The sequence below is a fragment of the Postia placenta genome (assembly GCF_002117355.1).
Source record: "Postia placenta MAD-698-R-SB12 unplaced genomic scaffold POSPLAscaffold_5, whole genome shotgun sequence".
Lineage (NCBI taxonomy): Eukaryota > Fungi > Basidiomycota > Agaricomycetes > Polyporales > Adustoporiaceae > Rhodonia > Rhodonia placenta.
The window spans coordinates 2,458,116-2,478,048 of NW_020169836.1; the positions used below are offsets into that span (position 1 = coordinate 2,458,116).

The 19,933-nt window shown below is 52.3% G+C and overlaps 7 protein-coding genes and 1 non-coding gene across 8 annotated transcripts; 2 read left to right on the plus strand and 6 right to left on the minus strand.

Moving 5' to 3' along the window:
- Positions 1 to 309: 309 nt before the first annotated feature.
- Positions 310 to 1,985, plus strand: POSPLADRAFT_1045978 (hypothetical protein; the record flags this gene model as incomplete). The annotated part of the gene is made up of 3 exons (XM_024478915.1): positions 310 to 1,509; positions 1,614 to 1,703; positions 1,731 to 1,985. The coding sequence occupies 3 exons, from the start codon at positions 310 to 312 to the stop codon at positions 1,983 to 1,985; spliced, it is 1,545 nt and encodes a 514-aa protein (XP_024340567.1).
- Positions 1,986 to 2,322: 337 nt separating this feature from the next.
- POSPLADRAFT_t63 lies at positions 2,323 to 2,412 on the minus strand. The gene has a single exon. It is a non-coding gene; the product is annotated as a tRNA-Phe (tRNA).
- Positions 2,413 to 2,647: 235 nt separating this feature from the next.
- On the minus strand, positions 2,648 to 4,342 carry POSPLADRAFT_1045979 (hypothetical protein; the record flags this gene model as incomplete). Its single annotated transcript, XM_024478916.1, has 11 exons — positions 2,648 to 2,754; positions 2,780 to 2,862; positions 2,966 to 2,997; positions 3,032 to 3,113; positions 3,491 to 3,588; positions 3,651 to 3,748; positions 3,798 to 3,836; positions 3,913 to 3,937; positions 3,972 to 4,135; positions 4,200 to 4,234; positions 4,302 to 4,342. The coding sequence occupies 11 exons, from the start codon at positions 4,340 to 4,342 to the stop codon at positions 2,648 to 2,650; spliced, it is 804 nt and encodes a 267-aa protein (XP_024340568.1).
- A 1,498-nt stretch (positions 4,343 to 5,840) lies between these two features.
- POSPLADRAFT_1180634 (hypothetical protein) lies at positions 5,841 to 9,149 on the minus strand (the record flags this gene model as incomplete). Its single annotated transcript, XM_024488772.1, has 9 exons — positions 9,096 to 9,149; positions 8,847 to 9,038; positions 7,942 to 8,788; positions 7,660 to 7,889; positions 7,152 to 7,233; positions 6,771 to 6,882; positions 6,381 to 6,718; positions 5,958 to 6,324; positions 5,841 to 5,905 (listed from the first exon to the last, which is right to left on the minus strand). Exons 1-9 carry the CDS (start codon positions 9,128 to 9,130, stop codon positions 5,841 to 5,843), a joined length of 2,268 nt encoding a protein of 755 aa, XP_024340569.1. The 5' UTR covers positions 9,131 to 9,149.
- Positions 9,150 to 9,232: 83 nt separating this feature from the next.
- On the minus strand, positions 9,233 to 9,496 carry POSPLADRAFT_1117272 (hypothetical protein; the record flags this gene model as incomplete). Its single annotated transcript, XM_024483483.1, has 1 exon — positions 9,233 to 9,496. A coding segment is annotated over one exon (264 nt), but the record flags the coding sequence as incomplete, so codon positions are not given.
- A 129-nt stretch (positions 9,497 to 9,625) lies between these two features.
- Positions 9,626 to 10,791, minus strand: POSPLADRAFT_1180638 (hypothetical protein; the record flags this gene model as incomplete). Its single annotated transcript, XM_024488773.1, has 6 exons — positions 10,727 to 10,791; positions 10,584 to 10,671; positions 10,040 to 10,529; positions 9,917 to 9,985; positions 9,705 to 9,854; positions 9,626 to 9,654 (listed from the first exon to the last, which is right to left on the minus strand). The coding sequence occupies exons 3-6, from the start codon at positions 10,485 to 10,487 to the stop codon at positions 9,626 to 9,628; spliced, it is 696 nt and encodes a 231-aa protein (XP_024340571.1). The 5' UTR covers positions 10,488 to 10,529; positions 10,584 to 10,671; positions 10,727 to 10,791.
- A 724-nt stretch (positions 10,792 to 11,515) lies between these two features.
- POSPLADRAFT_1140169 (hypothetical protein) lies at positions 11,516 to 14,200 on the plus strand (the record flags this gene model as incomplete). The annotated part of the gene is made up of 8 exons (XM_024485138.1): positions 11,516 to 11,720; positions 12,444 to 12,611; positions 12,656 to 12,857; positions 12,952 to 13,066; positions 13,119 to 13,212; positions 13,264 to 13,507; positions 13,567 to 13,938; positions 13,984 to 14,200. The coding sequence occupies 8 exons, from the start codon at positions 11,516 to 11,518 to the stop codon at positions 14,198 to 14,200; spliced, it is 1,617 nt and encodes a 538-aa protein (XP_024340572.1).
- Positions 14,201 to 15,272: 1,072 nt separating this feature from the next.
- POSPLADRAFT_1140465 (hypothetical protein) lies at positions 15,273 to 18,785 on the minus strand (the record flags this gene model as incomplete). The annotated part of the gene is made up of 5 exons (XM_024485175.1): positions 15,273 to 15,845; positions 15,901 to 16,458; positions 16,512 to 18,266; positions 18,312 to 18,388; positions 18,470 to 18,785. 5 exons carry the CDS (start codon positions 18,783 to 18,785, stop codon positions 15,273 to 15,275), a joined length of 3,279 nt encoding a protein of 1,092 aa, XP_024340573.1.
- Positions 18,786 to 19,933: the final 1,148 nt, after the last annotated feature.

Below are 19,933 nucleotides of genomic sequence, written 5' to 3' on the forward strand. Positions count from 1 at the left end.
ATGTAACCAAGCGGACAATCCCATGTACGTCAGGTATACAATAGAGATCTCTGACCTCCTGTTTGTCGAACTTGACATTCACCACTAGCCGTGACAGCGAGCCACCGCTTCGGCGTCTAAGTGGTCAACGCGTGGCGATGAGCGCACCTTCTGAGTCCTCAGCCACAAGCCAAAGAACAAGGACACCCCTTTTGGGATATAATAACACCACTCTGAGACCATATAAGTTACTGACCACTCATGTTCTGATTCTTCTCTATCGCCATACACTGATTCGTCCGATATCCCAAAGGAAATTCGAACACTGCAATGCCTCTGGTCAACTTGAACTACGACATTCTGCTTGCCATCATCAACTTGCTCCGTCAGGATGATGCCTTTTCCTTTTCACTCACCTGCCGCTACTTGTTCCCTATCGCCCGCGATAGGATACATTCCTCGATACGTATCACGCAATCTCCTGCCCAGCTTATCAAAATGTGCGAGTACATGCTCTCGCACAGAGATCAAGCACAGCGGATCTGCAGTCTCGAGATTTACTCGCAAGCCATAATTGGCCAGCATGTCACAGTCGAACCAAGGACACCTGGCGCTGCAGGTAATGAGCCTCCACCACCGCCTCCTCCGACCTTAGCGGACGCTGAAGGCGCAGCATATCTTGAACGCCTACTCCGTTGTACATCTAGTTTGTCGAGGCTTACGCTCGCGTGCACGGACCTACTCTTTTCACAACGACCCACGATCGGCGCTGCTATAGCGGGCCTCGAGAACCTATCGATGCTTTCCCTCCTCAATATTGGACCGCAGACGCCTGGCGTACTTAATGGACTCAATCTTTGCATCAAGACACTCCATCTAGCGGGTACTCCATCTGATCATCTCGCATTGGCGATGGACCCACAATCATGGTGTTTCGTCCGGGAACTCAAACCACTCCTGCATGTGCAGAATCTTCGGTTGTCCGATTTCTGGTTCATAGGGCTTACCGTCGCCCCTTCTGATCTCATTCAGCCGTGGCTCAGCGTTCGCTGCCTGGAACTGAATAGCAATCACGTTTCGTGCTCAGATTATCCACGCCTTTTCCCTATGGTTCGCTGTGTTCATCTCGACAGAGAGCATAACGATTATTATGGAGATCATCATTGCGACCGCGGATGGAAGAATATGGGTTGTATCACCGCAAGTACTCTTGAGCTCTCCAGATGGCAAGTGGCACAGAACACGCAAGTTCTGGAACTCTCCAGCTTCCCTCAACAAGGCGTGTTAGATGAGCGCACGCTCAAAGCGATCAGGAATGCGTCGCCTGTTGTCCTGCGTTTGGCGGTCAACCATGCGGATGTTCTGGACCCTAAGTCGCGGTATGGTATGGCCTTCTGGAAAGGTGTCGCTGAGGAGAACCCGGGCATGATGAGCATGGAGTTATTCCTCACGGGGGAATGCAGCACAGAACCTTGGACCGGCATCAGCCGGTGCTGCCACATGAACACTAATGGGTATCCCTCCTGGCTCGTGCGTGCTTTCGTTCACTGTCACTATAACAAAGCAACTAATTAATTACTGCGCAGGAGTTTCTTCCTGCAGGCTTAAGAAGCTCCAAACTAGTGTGTTTACAGATCTGTCTACATTCGCGCATCTTCAAGAGCTTCTTCCATCCCGAGGATAGTCAAAAAGAAATTTCGAGAAGAGCTGCGTGCAGTACACTCGTGAGTCTCTATGCTAGGAGCTTGCAGTCTCTCCATTACTTCTCCATCGCGGAGATGCACCCGGATTCCGAGGAGGTCTTTGATGAGTTCTTCCAGCCTGCCTGGGCTATCCCCCAAACCAGGATACCTTCCCCCTCGTCGCATAATTCCACCTCACACTCGTATGGGACAGTGTTCTGGTGGAAGATCTCTGGAAGAGGAAGCCAAAGGGCCACACAATCCGTCTCTTCAGAAGAAGGGGAGCGTGTTCGCAAGGCATTGCGAGATGGCTGTGGCGTATGATCGTAATTATCCGCCTGACATTGACTTACCCGGCCATGCGCTTTCTATTTGTTTGCAATGCAGAAAGCTTTTCAGTTCACAACATTGTCGACGCATGACTTTGCTTCTGTGACTTTTCAATTATTTTTCTAAAATGTATGTCCGGCTCTCTGTCACACGCTGTTTATGCATAATATGAATATGAGCGTAAATGGATGGCGTGAGACATAAACCAGCACGCTTGTGCAACTCATAATTGATACATCATCCCTGTCTTGATACTATACAATAGTTTTGGGCCATGCATTCAACATGCGTGTGCATTGCGATCCATCCTACCTCAGGTAAGCAGAAAAAATGCCAAGAGCGCGAATTGAACGCGCGACCTGCAGAAAGCAGAGTTAGCACCCACTTCAGTCTGTCGCTCTCCCAACTGAGCTATCCCGGCTTCATTAAGCGCCTTCCCAATTATGTTTATAAATCCGCGACGTTCCTTGTAATACAGGAGCAAGTCGCGCCAGTAAATTACCTCAATCGAGTTTTCGCATAGACCTAAGCTAAATTCTAATAGCTGTTTAACCGCATACTACATTCAACACACACGAAGTAAGTATTCAAGTCCTACATATGGCCAACACGATGAGAGCAGACCAGAAGATGCCAGAATCATACACAAAGTACAACTATTCTTCAGGTTCGAGTACTTCCTGTTCCACTCCGGTGCTCAACTCTTCATCGTGCTCCGATGCATGAAATGTATCATCGTCATGGAGATATTCACCCATATTTCCTACAATCCTGGATGCGAAACGCACGGAGTTTGAGCCGTTGGAACCATGGTAATCGGTAGTTGAAAGTTCGTGGTCCTGTGCCGCCATTGACATGCCAGATGCGCCGTCTAGTTGCCGTAGGTTGAGTAAGAAGCGACAGATCACAATATTTGGAATTCTGATGGAGGGTTAGGACGGTTTACTTGTGCAAGGACGATGTGCAATCCTCACGTCGCCTGGAAGTACGTGATATCTTGGGAGACCTGAGAGATTTGACAGCTATGGTGAGACACATACAGCCTGCGCATCGGAAGGGGCACTGACGATTCCCGGGCTCGGCCATGTAGCCATATTGATTACTGTCACTAAAGTGAGCAGGCTGCAAAATGGCCATCAATACATCGCTCCAGGTATAGGGAAGGTGAGTAGATATACACAAAATGAAGTGTCCCTAAAGATGCCGTCAAAATCAACTAATTCCTTTAAAATAACTTATTTTACCATCTCGGAGAAGGAGAGAAGAGAGGGATGTCTTCATATGGTTCCGAGATGCGTGTCTGGCCAGCTTGTATGTCCGATACCAAGTGATGATAAGAACGATCAAATCAATGGTGATTGTGCACGCTCCTGTTGCGATTGAGACTGGTTATGACTGGTTAGTTGACGGTCGCTGACTTGTACACTTAACACATTACTCCTTGAGCAGTATGACATATATTAAGACAGCATGTATTTTTGAAACTCTGGATAACTTACATTAAGCCAATGTTCTGCGACACCATGAAGCCCCAATCGCACATCGATTTGATGCCGACATTCAAGACTATGGCGTACACGCTTGTGCTGTATTGGTACTGCATAAGTAGTATTCTCGTGAGATAATCATTAGTACGTGAATTTGCTAACAGTCGCTTACCAAGTTGATGCTGACGGAAAATGTTAGTAGTATTGCTATGATGATAGCAGGTGCCTTATGTTTCCCACTGATGGCGTAGGCACGGAGTGCCGAAAAAACTGCAACGAATCGGATTAGAAGAGGACACCGGGTCATGTTCGCACTCACCAAGCATGACGACGTACTGACTTAGATCGGTGATCATACCTAAGATATTTTCAACTTGACAGCTTTGAAACAAATATTGGGATGGATGCATGATGTAGACAGCGCCTTAGCTCACTTCTGGCGCACGACAATAATTGAGACTGTGATTGAAGACTCAGCATGAGAAGAACGCACTGTGCGATTTGATTGAGGAAATATCAGCCAGATCTGAACCAAGCAGATTGCCCAGAGGATGTAACGGGCTGCAACGAAGAGTACTTTGGGGCCAGTCATCTTGCTGGCCCATATGAGTCGGATCTCGTCGGCGAGAGTGAGACTATGTTCATAGAATACGAGGACTGCTCACAAGGTACGATGAGTTCTACTGCATCCAGACCACACTCGAGGAGGTCAGACTCGTACCTACGGATGCTAATGCACAGTAGTTCAATTGTAGTCTACACATAGGTGATTCAGTAGCATCTAGTCATTACTGTTCACAGTAGCGGCTTGGAATTGACCTACGTTTCCTCAGAGGCTTCAATGTAGAAATCTTCTGTACTCATGATCAGTCAGCTGTAGATAGTCGTGGACGAGACAAAGGAGGTGCGATACGGCAGTGCTTCCAGGACGTCCATTCGGCTCAACTTATAGAGCTTCAGTGATCCGGCTATCACCCTCACAACATATTATTGCCTCACTTCGCTTCAACCATCTTCTATCGGCGTCAGAAGAGCTGCCGTTATCTGGGAGACGCGATAGCGACACAAGCCCGCTGATGAACAAAGAGACGAGACTGAAGGGGTGCATCAGCGGAACTTCTGAAAGATGCTGGCGGCCAATACGCACCAACATTCCCGCCCGTTTATTGCAATCTGAGGGGTACTCCGACTCGGAGTCTATGTTCTCCTCTGATCATCTTCATCCGAAGAAGACTGAGCTTTCGATCCAGCCAGAAGAATTTCACATCGTCTTCGTGTGCTCCACACGTGTAAGTTACAGCAGGGTCTCATAGGGCACTAGACTGCATACCCACCGGTCATCACGGGCATGACGTGAGTGCAGGCAATGCCCACTGCTGTGATGCATCCACTGAGATCCGCTGGGAATTGAATGCGGATGAACTTGGTACTGCCGTATCAAACAGCCAGAACTATGCACGATCTAGGTTACGGTGACTGCGATCTGCATTCCGCGCCAACCCTCTATGGTATAAACTTCCTAACGCCCGGCTACTGTCTGGTCGAAAAATTAACCAGTAGTCAGTAGTTCAGGTATATACGAGATTATGGTCTTAGCATCTCCCCGCTCATAATGCTTGTCCCAGTGTCACGAGAACATTCTGTGGCGCCGATGCTCAGAGGTGTAATTGAGTAACACTACCTGTATTTCTGTACACCTAAGATATCTCCTCCATCTTGACCTCCTGTTCGCAAGCTTTTCCATCTTGACCTTCTGTTCGCAAACTATCTGAGCAACCGTGAGGACCAACAAAAAGCATCCGGAGCAGTGAGGCCGGAGAAGGAAACAGTCGTTCGTCCGGGATACTCACGACCTTAGACATGACATTCTAGACACCGAATGAATGCTATGAATGGGCAATTTGCGCACAGTTTGTGATGCCATTACATTACAACGCAACAGAAGCATGGCGCTGATTGGCCGGACGTCATCTGAATTGCACCTCTGGCGTCGATTGTGGGCTCTGGGTTTTACGTGGGCACTTGTAAGGCCTTATCAGAACTATCTGGCTTCTCAAGTACGCCGGAAAGTCTAATCCAGACGTCGCCCGCACGGCGCGCATCATGAACAACTACTTCCCGAATGGCGAATATCGCACACGATTCAATATTCCGGCTTCCAAGGCTGCCCGTGCGGAGGCGGCTTGGAGATTCGGCACCACATCTTGTCCCACTGTCCATTCTGAATCAGAAGAAAGGCCCCGGAGGTCGCCTCGCTCGCGCACCACAAGCGTCGGTGTGATTCTCCGAGCTCTGAATGTACGGTGTGCCATCAAGTCCAGTGGTGCCAAAGACATTTTCATTTTAATTAAGCATCAAGAACTTATACAGATATGCGTCTCGATTTCTCGGGTTTGACGGGAGTTTGATATTGCGTCATGTAGAATCCTGTAACTCTGTGTCAACAGAGGAGGTGCAAAGTAGCATCTCTATCACGTACCACCTCTTGGCTTAGCCCGCTGGTCCTGCCAAAAGTCTAACAGACAAGGCTTCTCAGACGAGGCACAGCTCAGCTCCAGTGTGGTATATTCGTTGGAAGGACAATGGAAGCTCGTCGAGTTCGTTTGACCCTCTCTCTCGAAAGTCAGCGTAGCGAGGAGTGAACGGCGCTTGGCAGCGCGCTCCCAGGTACCTGGTATATGGGGCGACATCTCCTCGGTCATATCCAGCATCCATATATCCACATCGGTGGGATCCAGAAGCGTGACCGCTGGATCGTGAGGCTCGGTGTGACGGGGGATCGACGCGGTGAGCACGCAACGCTCCATGGCATAGTCAATGTTGCGGAATTGTACGATTGTAGACGTCTGACAAGTATTGAATCGCGATCAAGAATATGATAGGGATGATAGCACACGCCTACCTCAGCGGACACAATGATGCGGCGATCGTCGGGATAGACGGTGCCAAGGTGAGATCGCCATTGACGATGGTCCTCTCTTGTCCTGCGCAGCGTGTCCGAGGCATCGATTTGCAGCACAATTTGCGGAAAGTTTGTGATCGGCGAAAAGGTGGTGTTTGAATTCTGCAAGACTTTATCCAAGTTGACATAGGGGTTTGGACGCCGTAACGCTTTGCCATAAGGGTATTGCACCTGCACAGTGGGCTCAACTTGAAGGATCTGTCCGTATGCAAAGATAACGAAGGACAAGACAGAGGAGCAAATAGCTCCAATGCAAGCCCATATCAAAAGGCGGTTGCCTGGTTATACCTCAGCACATTCATATCGAAACATGGACGACTGAAGGTGCACCTGAATGGTCTGTCTCCGCGTTACTCGCGTTCTCACCGGCATGTGGAGAAGAACGAAGAGGTATATAGTCTGCCTGACGTCTCATGGCGGGTAAGAGGAGTCTGATAGGATGCTGTTGAGACACACACTCAAGTGTGTGACTAGGGCCATGGCAGTGCTGCTGATGATCATCATGCAAGAGACAGAACGTTATTGAGAGCGCGTCTGGGGCAACGGTCACGGGATCCGTATGGATGCCTGTGAGGACCGCTATGCGACCTATCTAAAAATATGTAACATTCTTTTCTAGCAGTGAGTATTAGGCTGCTCGTGCTTGAGCCACCATTTGGAAACAAGTATCGCAGGTAGGCAAACCGAGCGCAGCTGTTGATGTAAAGCTACCGCAAGTGAACGACGCATAGCTGGCTGACAGTCACACAGCCTTGTCATTCCAAGTACGACCCCGCCCTCAGTGCTTTGGATTCTACGATCGCGCTTTCACTGTCCTCCAACTTTTAGTTCCGACTCGACCTTGCCTCGTGTAACATGAAGTAGCATAGGAATATCTCGGCATGAGCGCTGTCCCCGAACCCTAGCTCGCTGCTGATGGTAACGAGCACGGCCGAGTTACAATGTACATCTGGAAACCTTGAAGTCACCGATGTAATTATCCGCAGATGTGGTTGTCCACAGTGTTCATGTCACCTTAGTAACAACAGCGCAGGACAAAATAAGAAGTTGTGCTAAAATGACTATTTGTTCACTTTGACCCAGTAACCGCCACAGTCATGCTATACAGACAACAATGTCAATCATATGTTACATTAGCCAGGCTCCTAGGGTATTCATAATATCCAAGCCAAAAAAAGTGAACCCTTCGAACCAATGCTACAATACAGGCCTGCCTTACAAGCCAAAGTTATCCAGCTCCGTCCGTACGCTTTCCAGACGCTCCTTCTTCGCAAGCAGCTCCCTTCTAATGGCGACAATATTGGGCTCCTCAGACAAATACGCTGCACACCGCTCCGCGGCCTTCGCCGCTCCGAGACCAAGCTTCTCGACCAGACATTGCTGCAGCGCGGTGGTGAACCCGAACAAAAACTGGTGGTCGATCGCAAGAGGGATGTAATCGATCACACGCTACATGGCACTCTCAATGCACACGCTACCATAAAAATACTGACGTACGCACCTTGTATGACACATGGAAGTATGCTCGCACCTCCGCCATCACCTGAAGCTCCTCTTCAAAGATATCTGGCGGGTTCAACTTGCCCAGATCCGCAGCCGTCACGTTATAACCTAGCTTCGCCAGTGCGGCGAGCGCATCCTGTTCGTTCTTCTGACGCTCCTCTGCCTGCGCCGCGACAGCAAAGCTGTTCTGCGGCGCCGCGAACGCATTAGTGCTTTGGGTGGCTGCAAATGCGCTACCGGCCTGTGGAGCTGCAAACGCGCTACCAGCCTGCGGAGTTGCGAATGCGCTACCAGGAAATGCGCGATTGCTCTGCGACGCAGCGAATGCGTTAGACGTAGGTTGGGTGACGGGCGGTTGTATGATGTGCCCAAACGGCGACGAAGATGTATGCTGGACTGTGGCCGCGGGAGTTGCTGTCTCAGCGGGTTTTGGAGTTGCTTTCTCAGCGGGTTTTGGAGTAGCCGGACGGGGCTTGGCCTCGTCCGCACCATTCTGTGCATTCGACACGCGCGGGGCACTCGGGGCGGCTGCAGCGTTTGAGGCCGAGGGCGATACGAACGAGAATGCGGACTCGCCGATGCTGGGAGTCTGGGCGGGAGGAGGTCTATAAGGAAGGGCGGGCAAGTTGAAGGACCGGGACCCAGAAGGTGTTGCTCTGGCAGATATGGACGTTGGCGGCGTCTTCCCCGCGCGTGCCTCTTTGTATAGTGCAAGTGACTTGGCCGTTTTCTCTGCAAGGTAATGGCTGTTCTGTGTGAATGGCGTTGACTCGAGCGTGAGCAACGTGGTGAGCTGTGCAAGCGTTGTCTCTTTATGGAGTTTCAACAGCTCCTGCACGGCAATTCTGAAGTCAAATCAGCGACATCAGGTAAAGTTTCCAAACTTGATTGTACGACGCGCACCTAATCCGCGAATGAAGGCTTCCGTAGCGTTTGAACTTGCTCTCCATCAGCGCAGCCAAGGTCTTGTCAAATGCTGCATACACGCGCTCGAAGCAGTTCGTGCTATGCAACGGCCATGTCCTCTGGAAAGCAAGGATGAGGTGCACCTTCACGGGATACGGCACATTGTTCGGGAGCTCCCGCGTGACAGAGCTTCAGTTAAGCAGAAATATCAGCTCCATGACGAAAAACTGAAAGCGCTTCACGCACGCAGTAATACATTTCTTCACATCATTGAGGTACATGCCCTGGCCTGGAGGTCCCATGTTTGCGTCCGCGCCAGCGCTCTCGTCGTCGTCGTCGTCCTCCATATCGATCTGTAGATATGCCAGTACGTTCGGCACCGACTCACGTGCAGACGGATAGGGAATGAAGCGTGGTGCAGTCGAGCGTATTCCACGTTTGAACGCCGCATACGTCTGGCGGTTAGTCTGCACGAGCCGCGCAGTCATCGTCGTCCCATGTACGTGATCACGTACATCCTTGCAAAAGTCGGTGACGAGGTTCAGAACGTGCGTTGACGGTTCGCCCGTAATAGCAGGCGGCAGCACACTAAGCTCCTTGTTGCAGTCGAGCAACTGACTGGCGACTTCCCTCTGAAGATTCGGCAGCCTGGGTGGTCATTGTAGTAAGATTCCAAGATAGCAGGGCAGACACGATGAAGTACGAACGTCTCGTTTATTCGTTCCACCAAGAGCGTACTCAAAGTCTCGACGAGCCTTGTCGTCCCGAAGCGATTCTTATGTGGTGACTTGTTCCACGGAGAGGTCTTTGCGAAGAAGTCCATCTCGGCCGCACGCGCTTGTGCCGCTGTTATACCTCCCGCACGCTCCGCATCGTCTGGCTGCCGCGTGCAGAAATAACCATGAACTAAATGGTTGCTGACGCTGCGGCCCTCGAGCACCTCCAACCACAGCTCACGCAATTTGACTGAGCCTGGGGGAAGCGTATCGGGTTTGGTTAGAACGCCTGCAAGGACATAACAGGATTAAATGGCAGGTCCCGATAAGCTGAGGACCAGATGAACGGACCAATTGTACGTGTGCCCGCAGGATCCACGTCACGCGCTAGACGTGCAGCCTTCTGGTTGTCGATGTCATCTATTCAATAGGTGAGTTATAAGACAGTCTCGTAGTCTGGTCAACAGGACGTACCACTCATGGGTAGGGTAACCAAAATGAGACAATTCCCTTTGATGTGTGACAAAACCAGGTCCTCGACAAGCTGCACAATCTCCGGACTAGCATTCTGGATGATACCTGGCAGGTCTACAAAAGACAGGTCGGTAAGCTCAGACCCAGAGAGATCGATGCAGACCGCGTTGCGCGAGAACGACAGCGGCTTGAGTTGAGGGGACTTGGAGAGTTCGTGAAGATCATCAAGTGACATCTTCAGGAGTTTTTTTGATGCGATATTTGGGAATAGTACGGCTGCCTGTGCGCGCCTGAGCATAAGCTCGACTTCTCCTTTGCTACTAATCGCGCCACCGAAGGGGACTTCCTCCGCTTTGTCTCGACGGGTCCCGTTGATGTCATCAAATTCCCAGCGGATCATGATTTGGCAGACCCATGGACCGGAAGATGAGGCCATACGACATTCCATGGGACAGCGTGTGCATGTTCCCGCGTCTCGAGGAACTGTGATCTGTGGCGCAAGTTCAACGAAATGTCATATTGTATAGGATGCCAGCGACATTACCCCAGAGATGGCCTCAACAAGGCTAGACTTTCCAGCACTCTGGTTCCCAATGACGGCAATACGCGGTAGGTCGAGGTCGGCCTGCGCGCTGCGCGGTCTTGTCAGCACCCACGCCATTGAACGAGACTCGTTCAACGACTTACCCAGAAGCACGTAGGTTCTTCACCAGCGCAAGCAACTCCTTACGTTTCTGACCGTATTGTGTATCCGAAGATAGCACAGATCCTGCGTCGGTAGCCATGATACTAGTGCTTTCAACTTTTGCAGTGCTCGGCGGATATTCGTCGGAACTTTGATTTTTGGACAGCACTACTGATCCAGCGTGCAGACGACACTGCAGATAGATCGTATGCTATGGTACACGGCTTGACTTTGTTCAGGACAAAACCAAGAGGGCGTTAGACAGAGTAAGTCGCGTCTAACTCAAACCAAACGCTAATTAAATTACGGCGCGCGATCACGTGACCGCTTCATGCGTACAACTGAACTATGTCAATCGCACTTTCCCGGTAAACAATTATATGAATCAGAGGTTTAGTGGTATTTCGCAAGGCATGGGACTCTTTACCCAGAACAAATGAACAAAAGGCTGCTGTTCGTGAAAGATTGAGTTCGACGCGCTCTGGTGCAGATTCCTCGTACGCGAAACCCGTGATCATGACCTCATTGAGTCACCTAGACGCACGTCCTATTACAGCACCGTTGCCCAACCGTCCGTCTTGGTCTTCCCCTCTCGTCGCAAGTCTGGCTCCTACAGTTGTCGCTAAGCTCAATACAATCTACAACTTGCTCTGCGGTAGGCCAAGGCGACTACTGATCAAGTCTTGATGGACTGTAAGAACTGTGAGCTGAAACAACGGCAATTTTACTGCGAGAACTGTTTGAAACAGCAGTATGTGGTTTCGGCACTCGATTGCGCCAATAACTGTCTCATGAAGTCTGATAGCTTAATAACACTCCGACGACAGATTAGCCATGCGGCCGCCGATCGCGACTCTCATGTCGCTTCCGCGCAGAAAGCACTGTCTACGACCGTTGAGCCAGCACGACACAATCGTGCAGAGCTGAGAGGGACAGAAGAACAGATACAGGAGCTATGGGACGCGGTGAACGAAGTGCGACAAACAAATGAGAGAAGTGAGTCTTTCCGTACGTCCAGCATGCGAGATCACTAGGTTCGTTGTCGCTTTCCGGATCACGGGAGTTGGAGAGCGGAATATTGTTGCCTGAACTCCGGTTTGCTGATTGAAGCCGTCACATCCGTCTGAGTTGAGCATTCCACGAATATGATAGACAGCCGCCTGCAGGAACATCGAGCTGTTCTTGCTTCGAACGTAGGATCTTGCTTGTGAACAGAGTCTGGCTGCCTATCCAAACCATCATTTTTGCTTTGGTTGTTGAATGACATGGATGACTATGTTGCGAGAAAACTGGGCAACTTTGTCAAAGAAGTCGTCAACCAGTCGCCCGAGTAGATTCAGCCAGTATCATGTCACATCTGGCCCTCCCAATGAGCAAGCACTGGTTCACGTTTCATTTTAAAGTGGTTTGGATCGTTCTCGCGCCGTTCCCTGTGCAGCGCGAGAGTCTATTCTCCGGGGATCATGCATGCTATATGGCGACTGGTCTTTGCTGCATAGAGTCGCCTGTTGCCAGTCTGGTTGGCATAAGCTACTCCATCCCCGCACATGACACTTGCTACTAAAAGTGCAGGTATCTCATGGGTGGTCTATGCATTTCCGATACAATATCCAATCCGCAGAAAATCATCTTGAAGGTCCAATAGCTTGATAATGCCACAATCCTCCCTATCGCGTTAACTGCCAATAGACTGATGATGATTGAAACGTTGTCGTGTAGATCGGGAGCGCTTGCGCATGCTGCGAGGCTCGCTTGCCACGCGCCGGCGCACGCTCGCAATCGCAACATCCACCCATCATCATCTACTTAGCGGCAGCCATTCCACTTCCGGTTCTCCTGGCTCGACCTCGGCTTCTCCTCCCAATACCCACACTCCTGGTCTTCCCGGTTCGTTCCCACACATGCCCTCGCCGCTCACCGCTTCGCCGCAGGTGCGCCCCACAGCCCACCGGCGTGGCTCCTCGTCGTACTCCGCATCCTCTTTATCCTCTATCCCGGTGGGCGCAGGCGCATCCACACCCACTGCAATCCCCCGCCCGCCCCGCGCAGGTCATCAGTTCAACTCGCCCTCCGCGTCCCCGTCGTCGCGGTCTACCCTGTCGCATGTCTCTGCGTCCCCGCAGAGTGCGCGGGGTATGCTGACATCGCCGACGTCAACCTCGCCGCATGCATTCTCATATGCGAGAGGACCTACTGCGCATGTCGCCTCATCTGACAAGGCAGGTAGCTTAGCAAGACAGGTCGACGAAGCGCGATTCCAGCTGGTCATGCTTTCAGACAAGCTTGCGAGGGCGAGATCTGGGCTTGTGCAGGAGCTTGTGGAAGTATTCAGTGTCGTCGAGGTAGCTGTGTTCTACATACATTGTTTCTCGATGCTAAATGTACTCGGTATAGGTAGGCGGGCGTCCACCAATAGGTGGGAAAGCTGGCACTAAGGGCGAATGGACAATCGGCGGGTTGGTACTGCCAGTACCGGGAGACATGAGACGTATGTCCACCGCTGAACGTATTTATCTTATATCGTCTGACGTGCGTTCAGGATACCCTCCTGATCATATCAACGCTGTAATCACACATACGATTCACTTCATCACCTTACTCTCCTTTTACCTCGGCATCAAGCTTCCCTTCGAGATCATATGGAGTCGTTCAGGAGCACCGCCTGCTTCAAACCCAAGCTTCAGCTCTTCTAGTTTGAGCCATGGGAAAGGCAACGGCCTATTGGGCGTAGGTGTGCCATGGATTGGCGCCATCAAAGGGAACGAGAACGGCGGTTGGGCGAGGTGACTTGTTCCACAGATCTCCTTGCAGCGTCATCTGACTCGTGCTGGTCTTTTCTTAGATGGTCCGCGAAACAGCCCCTCCATGTCTCTGCAGCCAGCCCCCCGTCTCCCTCCAGCACGAACGCGCCGTCGTCCTCCCCGTCTCATCCATCGTCGCATTCTCGCTCCGTCAGCACACCCTTCGCCCCTTCCTCTCTGCCGCCCGCTCGTACGCGCTCCGAAATCTCGGCCTCTCTCGCGGACTCCCAAATAGATGAGCAGGTAACAACGACGGGATCACTACATGGGAGCTCCTTTACGACCGCGCTCGCAATGCTCGTATATGACGTCTGCTACCTCGCGTACTCACAAGCTGTCGAGGTGCCTCTCGCACAGGCGGGCGAGCTGCTTGGGAATCTATGGGCGGTCTGTTGCAGCCCCGAGCTGGGAAGGTAAGCGTTGACGGCGGACATCTTGCCAATGTATTTTTCTCACAGCGCACGGTGCAGGAAGTCGCACTCGACTCATCCTCTCCTGGCGCCACCTACTCCGCCGAGCTTCCCGCTCGACTTCGCCCAGCTGCTACAGGCGACCGCTGCTAAGCCGACTCGGTCGCGTGCGCGTGGGGCAAGCGGGAAGGAGCGTGCGCACACTGAACAGATCGTCGAGGAGGACGAAGAAGGGTGGGATCTTGTAGACCCCAGTGTCGAGTAGCCGACGTCACCCCGCTTTTGTACGTTTATTTACGCCATCATTTTACTTGCTGTAGTAGCACTGGACATTGTACTAAATCACTGCATATCGCATTGTTGTCATTCGCTGCCTGCTCTCGATGATCGTTGATGCTCTCATCTCATTGTATTCCGAGTCACTATACATTGACGTCAATAGTAGTGATGTTCTATATCAATAAACTCCTATAAATCCTGCAGAGCGAAACGGCTACGAGATCAGATCAGACCAAAATGCAGAACGTGTTCAAAGCTACGAAACCCTCAAAACGTGCCCAATCATCCAGTCACTCTGCAAGCTCTATGACAATCAAAGGGAACAAACCACCCAAAGTGTGCTGCCGCGTGCGGACACTGACAGCGGGAGTCATACCGTCACCGCATCACCTCCGGCCGCGGAGGCGCCTTGAATGTACTTGAATGTGGTCTATGGTGGGCATTGGCGGAGACATTCAGCTCCGTTGAGGAGCCAATTATGTAACTGCGATGGTGCTTATCGACCGCGTTGCTGCTTTTTTGGTCCGTGATTATGTCACGGAGCTGTTGGAACTGGGGAGTTTGTCGGCGTTACTAGCAAGTCATTGCGAGTATGAAGGTGCCGCTTCACTGAAACATATCAGTGAACCGCTGACGGCTGGTCACGGTGATCCGTGGGTCCAGATCGTCTTGAACTCACTCGATTTTTACACCAATACACCAAAAAGACCAGATAGACGCTTTTCATTTTTCTTTCAATTTTGTTTGCTTTCTTGGACCCGAAAGTCAATTCTTACCTGGGCACATCAGTTGCCAACGGCTTGATCCTGTACATACATTTCATGTCAAGAGGGTTGCATAGTGCATGAGAGCAAATCGACAACTAACAATAACACAGCGGGACGACTCAACGTTAGCGAGGTAGATAACGGCATAAGTTCAATATGGATGCATGCAAGGTGTATATGTCCGTGGTGAACTCGAAGAGAGATGCAAGGCTACTCATACATACTACTGAAGGTCCCCAAGAAAGCCAAGAAAAGAAGGTTTCCTAGCCAGGGATTGCAATGCGTAGTGGCTCATGCAGCCACGAGACTCATGCGCCTTGCCTTTGCAGTGGGCGCGGTGTTCTCCTTTTCCTTCTCGTCGGCTTCGCTAGCAGAGGAGAGGGGCTCTCGACTCCCAAGTGTCGACCGCAGACGTGAAGGATCCAATTGTGACGCAGACATTCGGCGTTGAGTGGCTGGAGTAACAGACTTCTGGTACGCACTTGGCGCACCAGAGGCACGAGGAGTCGCGGAAGACGACGGTATCCGAGTGGGTGTTGCGGTTCCAGATGTTGAGCTGCTGCGGGACATGGCTGGAGGTGGGCCCATTGCGCCTTCGAGAGAACGTTTCGCGGCATGCGTAGGTGCACTCATACCGTTGGTGCGGGCGCTCTTGACTAGGGCAGCTTTGGTGATAGTGGATGGTGTGTCGGTTGACTTACGGTCTCTTCCGGTACCCACTGTGTCCGAGAGGGCAGACGATGGACGAGACCCGCCAACACTGGGGGTACCGAAGATGGAAGACTCTCGGCGTTGATGAGGCACTTTGGATGCAGCTGCGGGAGTACTGCCAGCCGTGCCGCGCACGCTCATGCGTCTCTTAAGCTATGTCAAAGCCATCAGTATATGACCGAGCCCCCGACAGCAAAACAGCACTGACCAACTCGAGCTCTTGTTGCTTGGAGTCAAGAGCAATGTTGAGGCCATTGATATCATCCTTATCCTGTTGACGTTGTTTCGCGAGATTGACCAATTTGACCTCCTTGTCCGCACTCTCCTGCTGTAAAGCATGCACCTGCCGCCTCAAGCGTTCAGTCTCCTCCTGCAGCGCTGTCAAGCGTTCTTTCATGGTACTTATATGGACGTCAGCCTCGGCCTTCTCGCGGACAACAGCCTCCAGCCCTGCACGAGCCTCCACTTCGCGAGCCACCACGTCCTGCAGGGTGCGGCTCTGCTCGTTGACGATGCGAGCATGTTCGCGTTTGAGGCGGCTGATCTCTTCCTGTGCTTCCTCCGCGTCCTGCTCGCAAGCGATAGCCCTCTGCGAGAGCTCAGCAGCATCTGCATCTCGCTGCTTGATCTGTGCCTCGAAGCGCGCTGCTCTATCTAGGGCGTATTGGCGTTCTTGCTCAAGGGTAGCGACACGGTCTTCGCCCTCCTGTAAGGCCTGTGTGAGATGCTCGGAATGCTCATGTTCAGCACGGAGCTGATCCTCAAGCTATCGATCACGAATGTCAGCGTCGGTTCAGAGGAAAGAACACCGAGACGTACCTCCGTCCGCTCCCGCTCCAAGTCTTCCTTGGCTGCCCAAAGCTCCTGGATCTCATTCTCCAGCTCGACCTTTTTGTTCTCTCCTTGGCTCCAATCCTCTTCCATGCCGGAGATACGCTCGTTGAGCGCGTCGACCTCGGCTTTGAGCTCATCGCGTTCTTGCACAAGATGCTGCAGCTTCTCGCTCCCAGTCTCCGTGTGCTTCCACTGCGCCTCTACCTCAGCCTTCAGCATGCCAATCTCCGCGTCCTTGCGCACGACCTCCTCGCGCAATTCCGTTACCTGGGCTTGCAGCGATATGTGTTCACTCCGCAATGATTCGTTATCACTTAGCAGCTTTTGCCTCTCCTCGTCCCAGGCAACCTCTGCAGCGGCGCGCTGACGCTCCGCTTCCTCGTTGAGGTGTATCTGGCGCGCGATTGCCTCATGGTTACCCGTCAGTTCGCCCATCTGCTCCATCTCCTCCTTGGCTGCCCTGATGCCCGCCTTGAGCTCCTGCTCGCTCTCATCCCTACGTGCGAGCTCGTCTCTGACCTCCTGCAGCTCATACACTCTTGCTTCGAGTTCTTCCCGCATCTCTTGCTCCCGCCGATCGCCGTCCGCACGCTCCCGCTCCAGGCTTTCGATCCGGCGGTGAAGCTGGTGCAACGCCTGCCCACTCGCCTCGTCCATCATGCTGCGGTCCATGCTCTCTTCGCGACTGCGATCGACCTCCTCCTGAAGACCGCGCACGGCGCGCTCCAGCTCGGACACTCGCTTCCGCCAGTTCTTCACGACGCCCTTCCGCCTCTCACATTCGCGCTCGCTTTCTTCTAGCCGCGAGTTGAGCACGCGAACCAGCTCATCTCGAGCACCAAGGTCCACCTCGAACTGGACACAGAGCTCTGATTGCAGCGCGAGCTGCGTACGCAGGGACCATATAAGGTCTTCCTCACGCGAAGGAGTACGCCCGTGCTTCTCCTTGGGCATCTGTGGGGGTGTCGGCGGCAGCATCGTGCCTGGCGTGTAGTACGTCGTCGCGTTGGCCGCGAAGGGGTCCTTTTCCTTTGGAGATGCGTACACGATCATGGCGCCAGACGTGTCATTGATGTCAGCCTCAGGCGGCCCTTTGTCCGCTAGCGGCGGGGGTGGTAACGCGTGGAACACGGTGTCGCTGACAGCACGGCCACGGTTCGCCTTTACGCTGTATGTGCTAGAATCGTCGCTATTGAGCGAGCGGAATACAGTCTGTCCGAAGCTGAACGAGTGACTACGGTCGTGTTGCACTTGAGGTAAGGCGGGCAAGGCTTCTGATAATGGCATGGGCAGCCGGTCATCCTCTTCTTTGACGTTCGCCGTGGCATCCGCCTCCTCCTCGGCCAATTCGAAGGCACTATCGAGCAGTGGCGTCTTGGTGCCCGAAGGAATGACTGGCGGCTCCGCCTCATTTGAGAGCTCAAATATGTTGGAGATATTAGGTGGCGGCATCTCGGTCAGAAGGGACGGCGTCGTGGGCGCCGAAAACAGTTCTTGTGCCGGTCGTCTCGACTGAACCTTTGCACGCTGTAGGCGGGCGGCGAAGGACATCTCCTCCGGCTCGCTGCTCGTAGCAGACACGTCCGGAGTGATCGTCTTGTAGGCATCTCGTGAGAAGAACCGCACACTTCGCCCTGATGCCGGCGTATTGCTGTCACGAAGGATCGAGCGGAGGGAGCTAAACTTGGCGTCCGCCGTTGGGGTGATGGGCGGTTTCTCTTGTGGTATTCGCATAGAGTCCTGCGATGGCCGTTGCGTGGGCGCGAGTTCTAGCGAGGGACGTACTATCGACCGCAGCGAACTAAACTTGCTGTCGGATGGCGTGTTTGGCGCCTTCTCCTGAAGCGGGCGCTGTGTTGATTCTAGAGATGGACGATGGAGTGAGAGGTCAGATACTAGGACTTCGTCAGTACGCTTGCCAACAAGGCTGTCTGCGTGCCTACCGCTCGAAAGAGTTTGCAAAGAGGACTTGACTTTCTTTGGTAGATTCAAGGGCGATATTACAGGCGAAGATGTAGCTGGTTCAGTGGGGGTGTCGATGCGTGGCTTCGGCCGTTTGAACACGTTCTTCTGGCCTGTGAGGGACGGTGAAGCTGGAGGGCTAGGCGATGGGAATGGTACTTCAGATGGTTCATGGAAAACAGATAGGTTGGGGTGCTGTTCGTAAACACTCCCGAGAACGTCCGGCTCGTCGTCTTGCTCGCTTAGGGCCGGTGTCCCTGGCCGGTGCTTGAGTACGTTGCTAAATTTTGCCCACATTGAGTTAGTTATACGCAATTGGAACGGGTAATAAAAGTGGGTTATGAGATATGCATGCGCGGCGGTAGCGGTGATGGCGAAGGAGAAGTTCGAACTAGCGCAAGCGCTTACACTGGTTCAACCGTCGCCGCCCAGCGACGCGTTACTCACGTGATCGCGTTCGACTGGCCGGTGATATATCTCTGAATCTCAACGGTCAAAAGTCAGCTGCATGATCACGAGAATGAAAGGCATTTGCGCACCTGAGAGACTGATTTAGAGCAGCACTGCGATTTTGCCTTGAAGCACAGGTATAAAAGTTTTAAGAGTCAGGATGATGCTAGGGTTGAGGATTTGATGATGGAGAAATTGACGATGAGATCTCTGGCCAGTATGCTCTTATATAAGCAACCCATCTCTTCGTAGCGACGTTCGCCAAATTCGTTAGAAACGCCACCATAGATGGCAAGAGGCGCATCAGTCTAGGCGCATCAATTCGATCAGGAATGAGCGCTTGAGCGCTGGCACGAGTTTCCTTGTTGCCATCATACTACCTCCTGCTCCGGTGAGTAGGCAAACATCTACGCTGTGCATACGATCGGGGTCGAGGCATCCTTTTGAGACTCCAATCACGCGAACAGCAACTCGAGGAGATCCTCTTCGTCCGTCTCTTTAGCAATTTGAAAGCTCCTAATATTCCATAAATTTCTACCACGCGAGAGGCAGTTCGCTGGCAATATTGGCTACGATCACTAGACGCGAACCGAATAACACATGGTCATCTCCTCGAAATGACTACATAGTCTCGGATGAATAATCTCCGCTAAGCAACCATCCGATGACCTCGTAGACCTGCTCAACTGGTGGGCATTGAGCATTGAGCAAACCTTACCTCAATGCCATTTCATTTCTGGACATGACGATACAGTGCGTAGCGACTATTATGCGATACTCTTCCGATTATAGCTACTCATGATAATATTTATCTCTGTGATAATAGGAGCATGCGTTTGCTCTCCACTTCTCTGCTCCCTGGCCGTCATCAATTTCCGTACGGCGGTGATGACCGGGAAACCAGCACGCCGGGATTATCATCGCTCCTGGTGTCGTAGTCAGAATGATACTCTCGCTTTGTAACACTGCGGTCCCCACAAGTAGCTGTGGCAAGC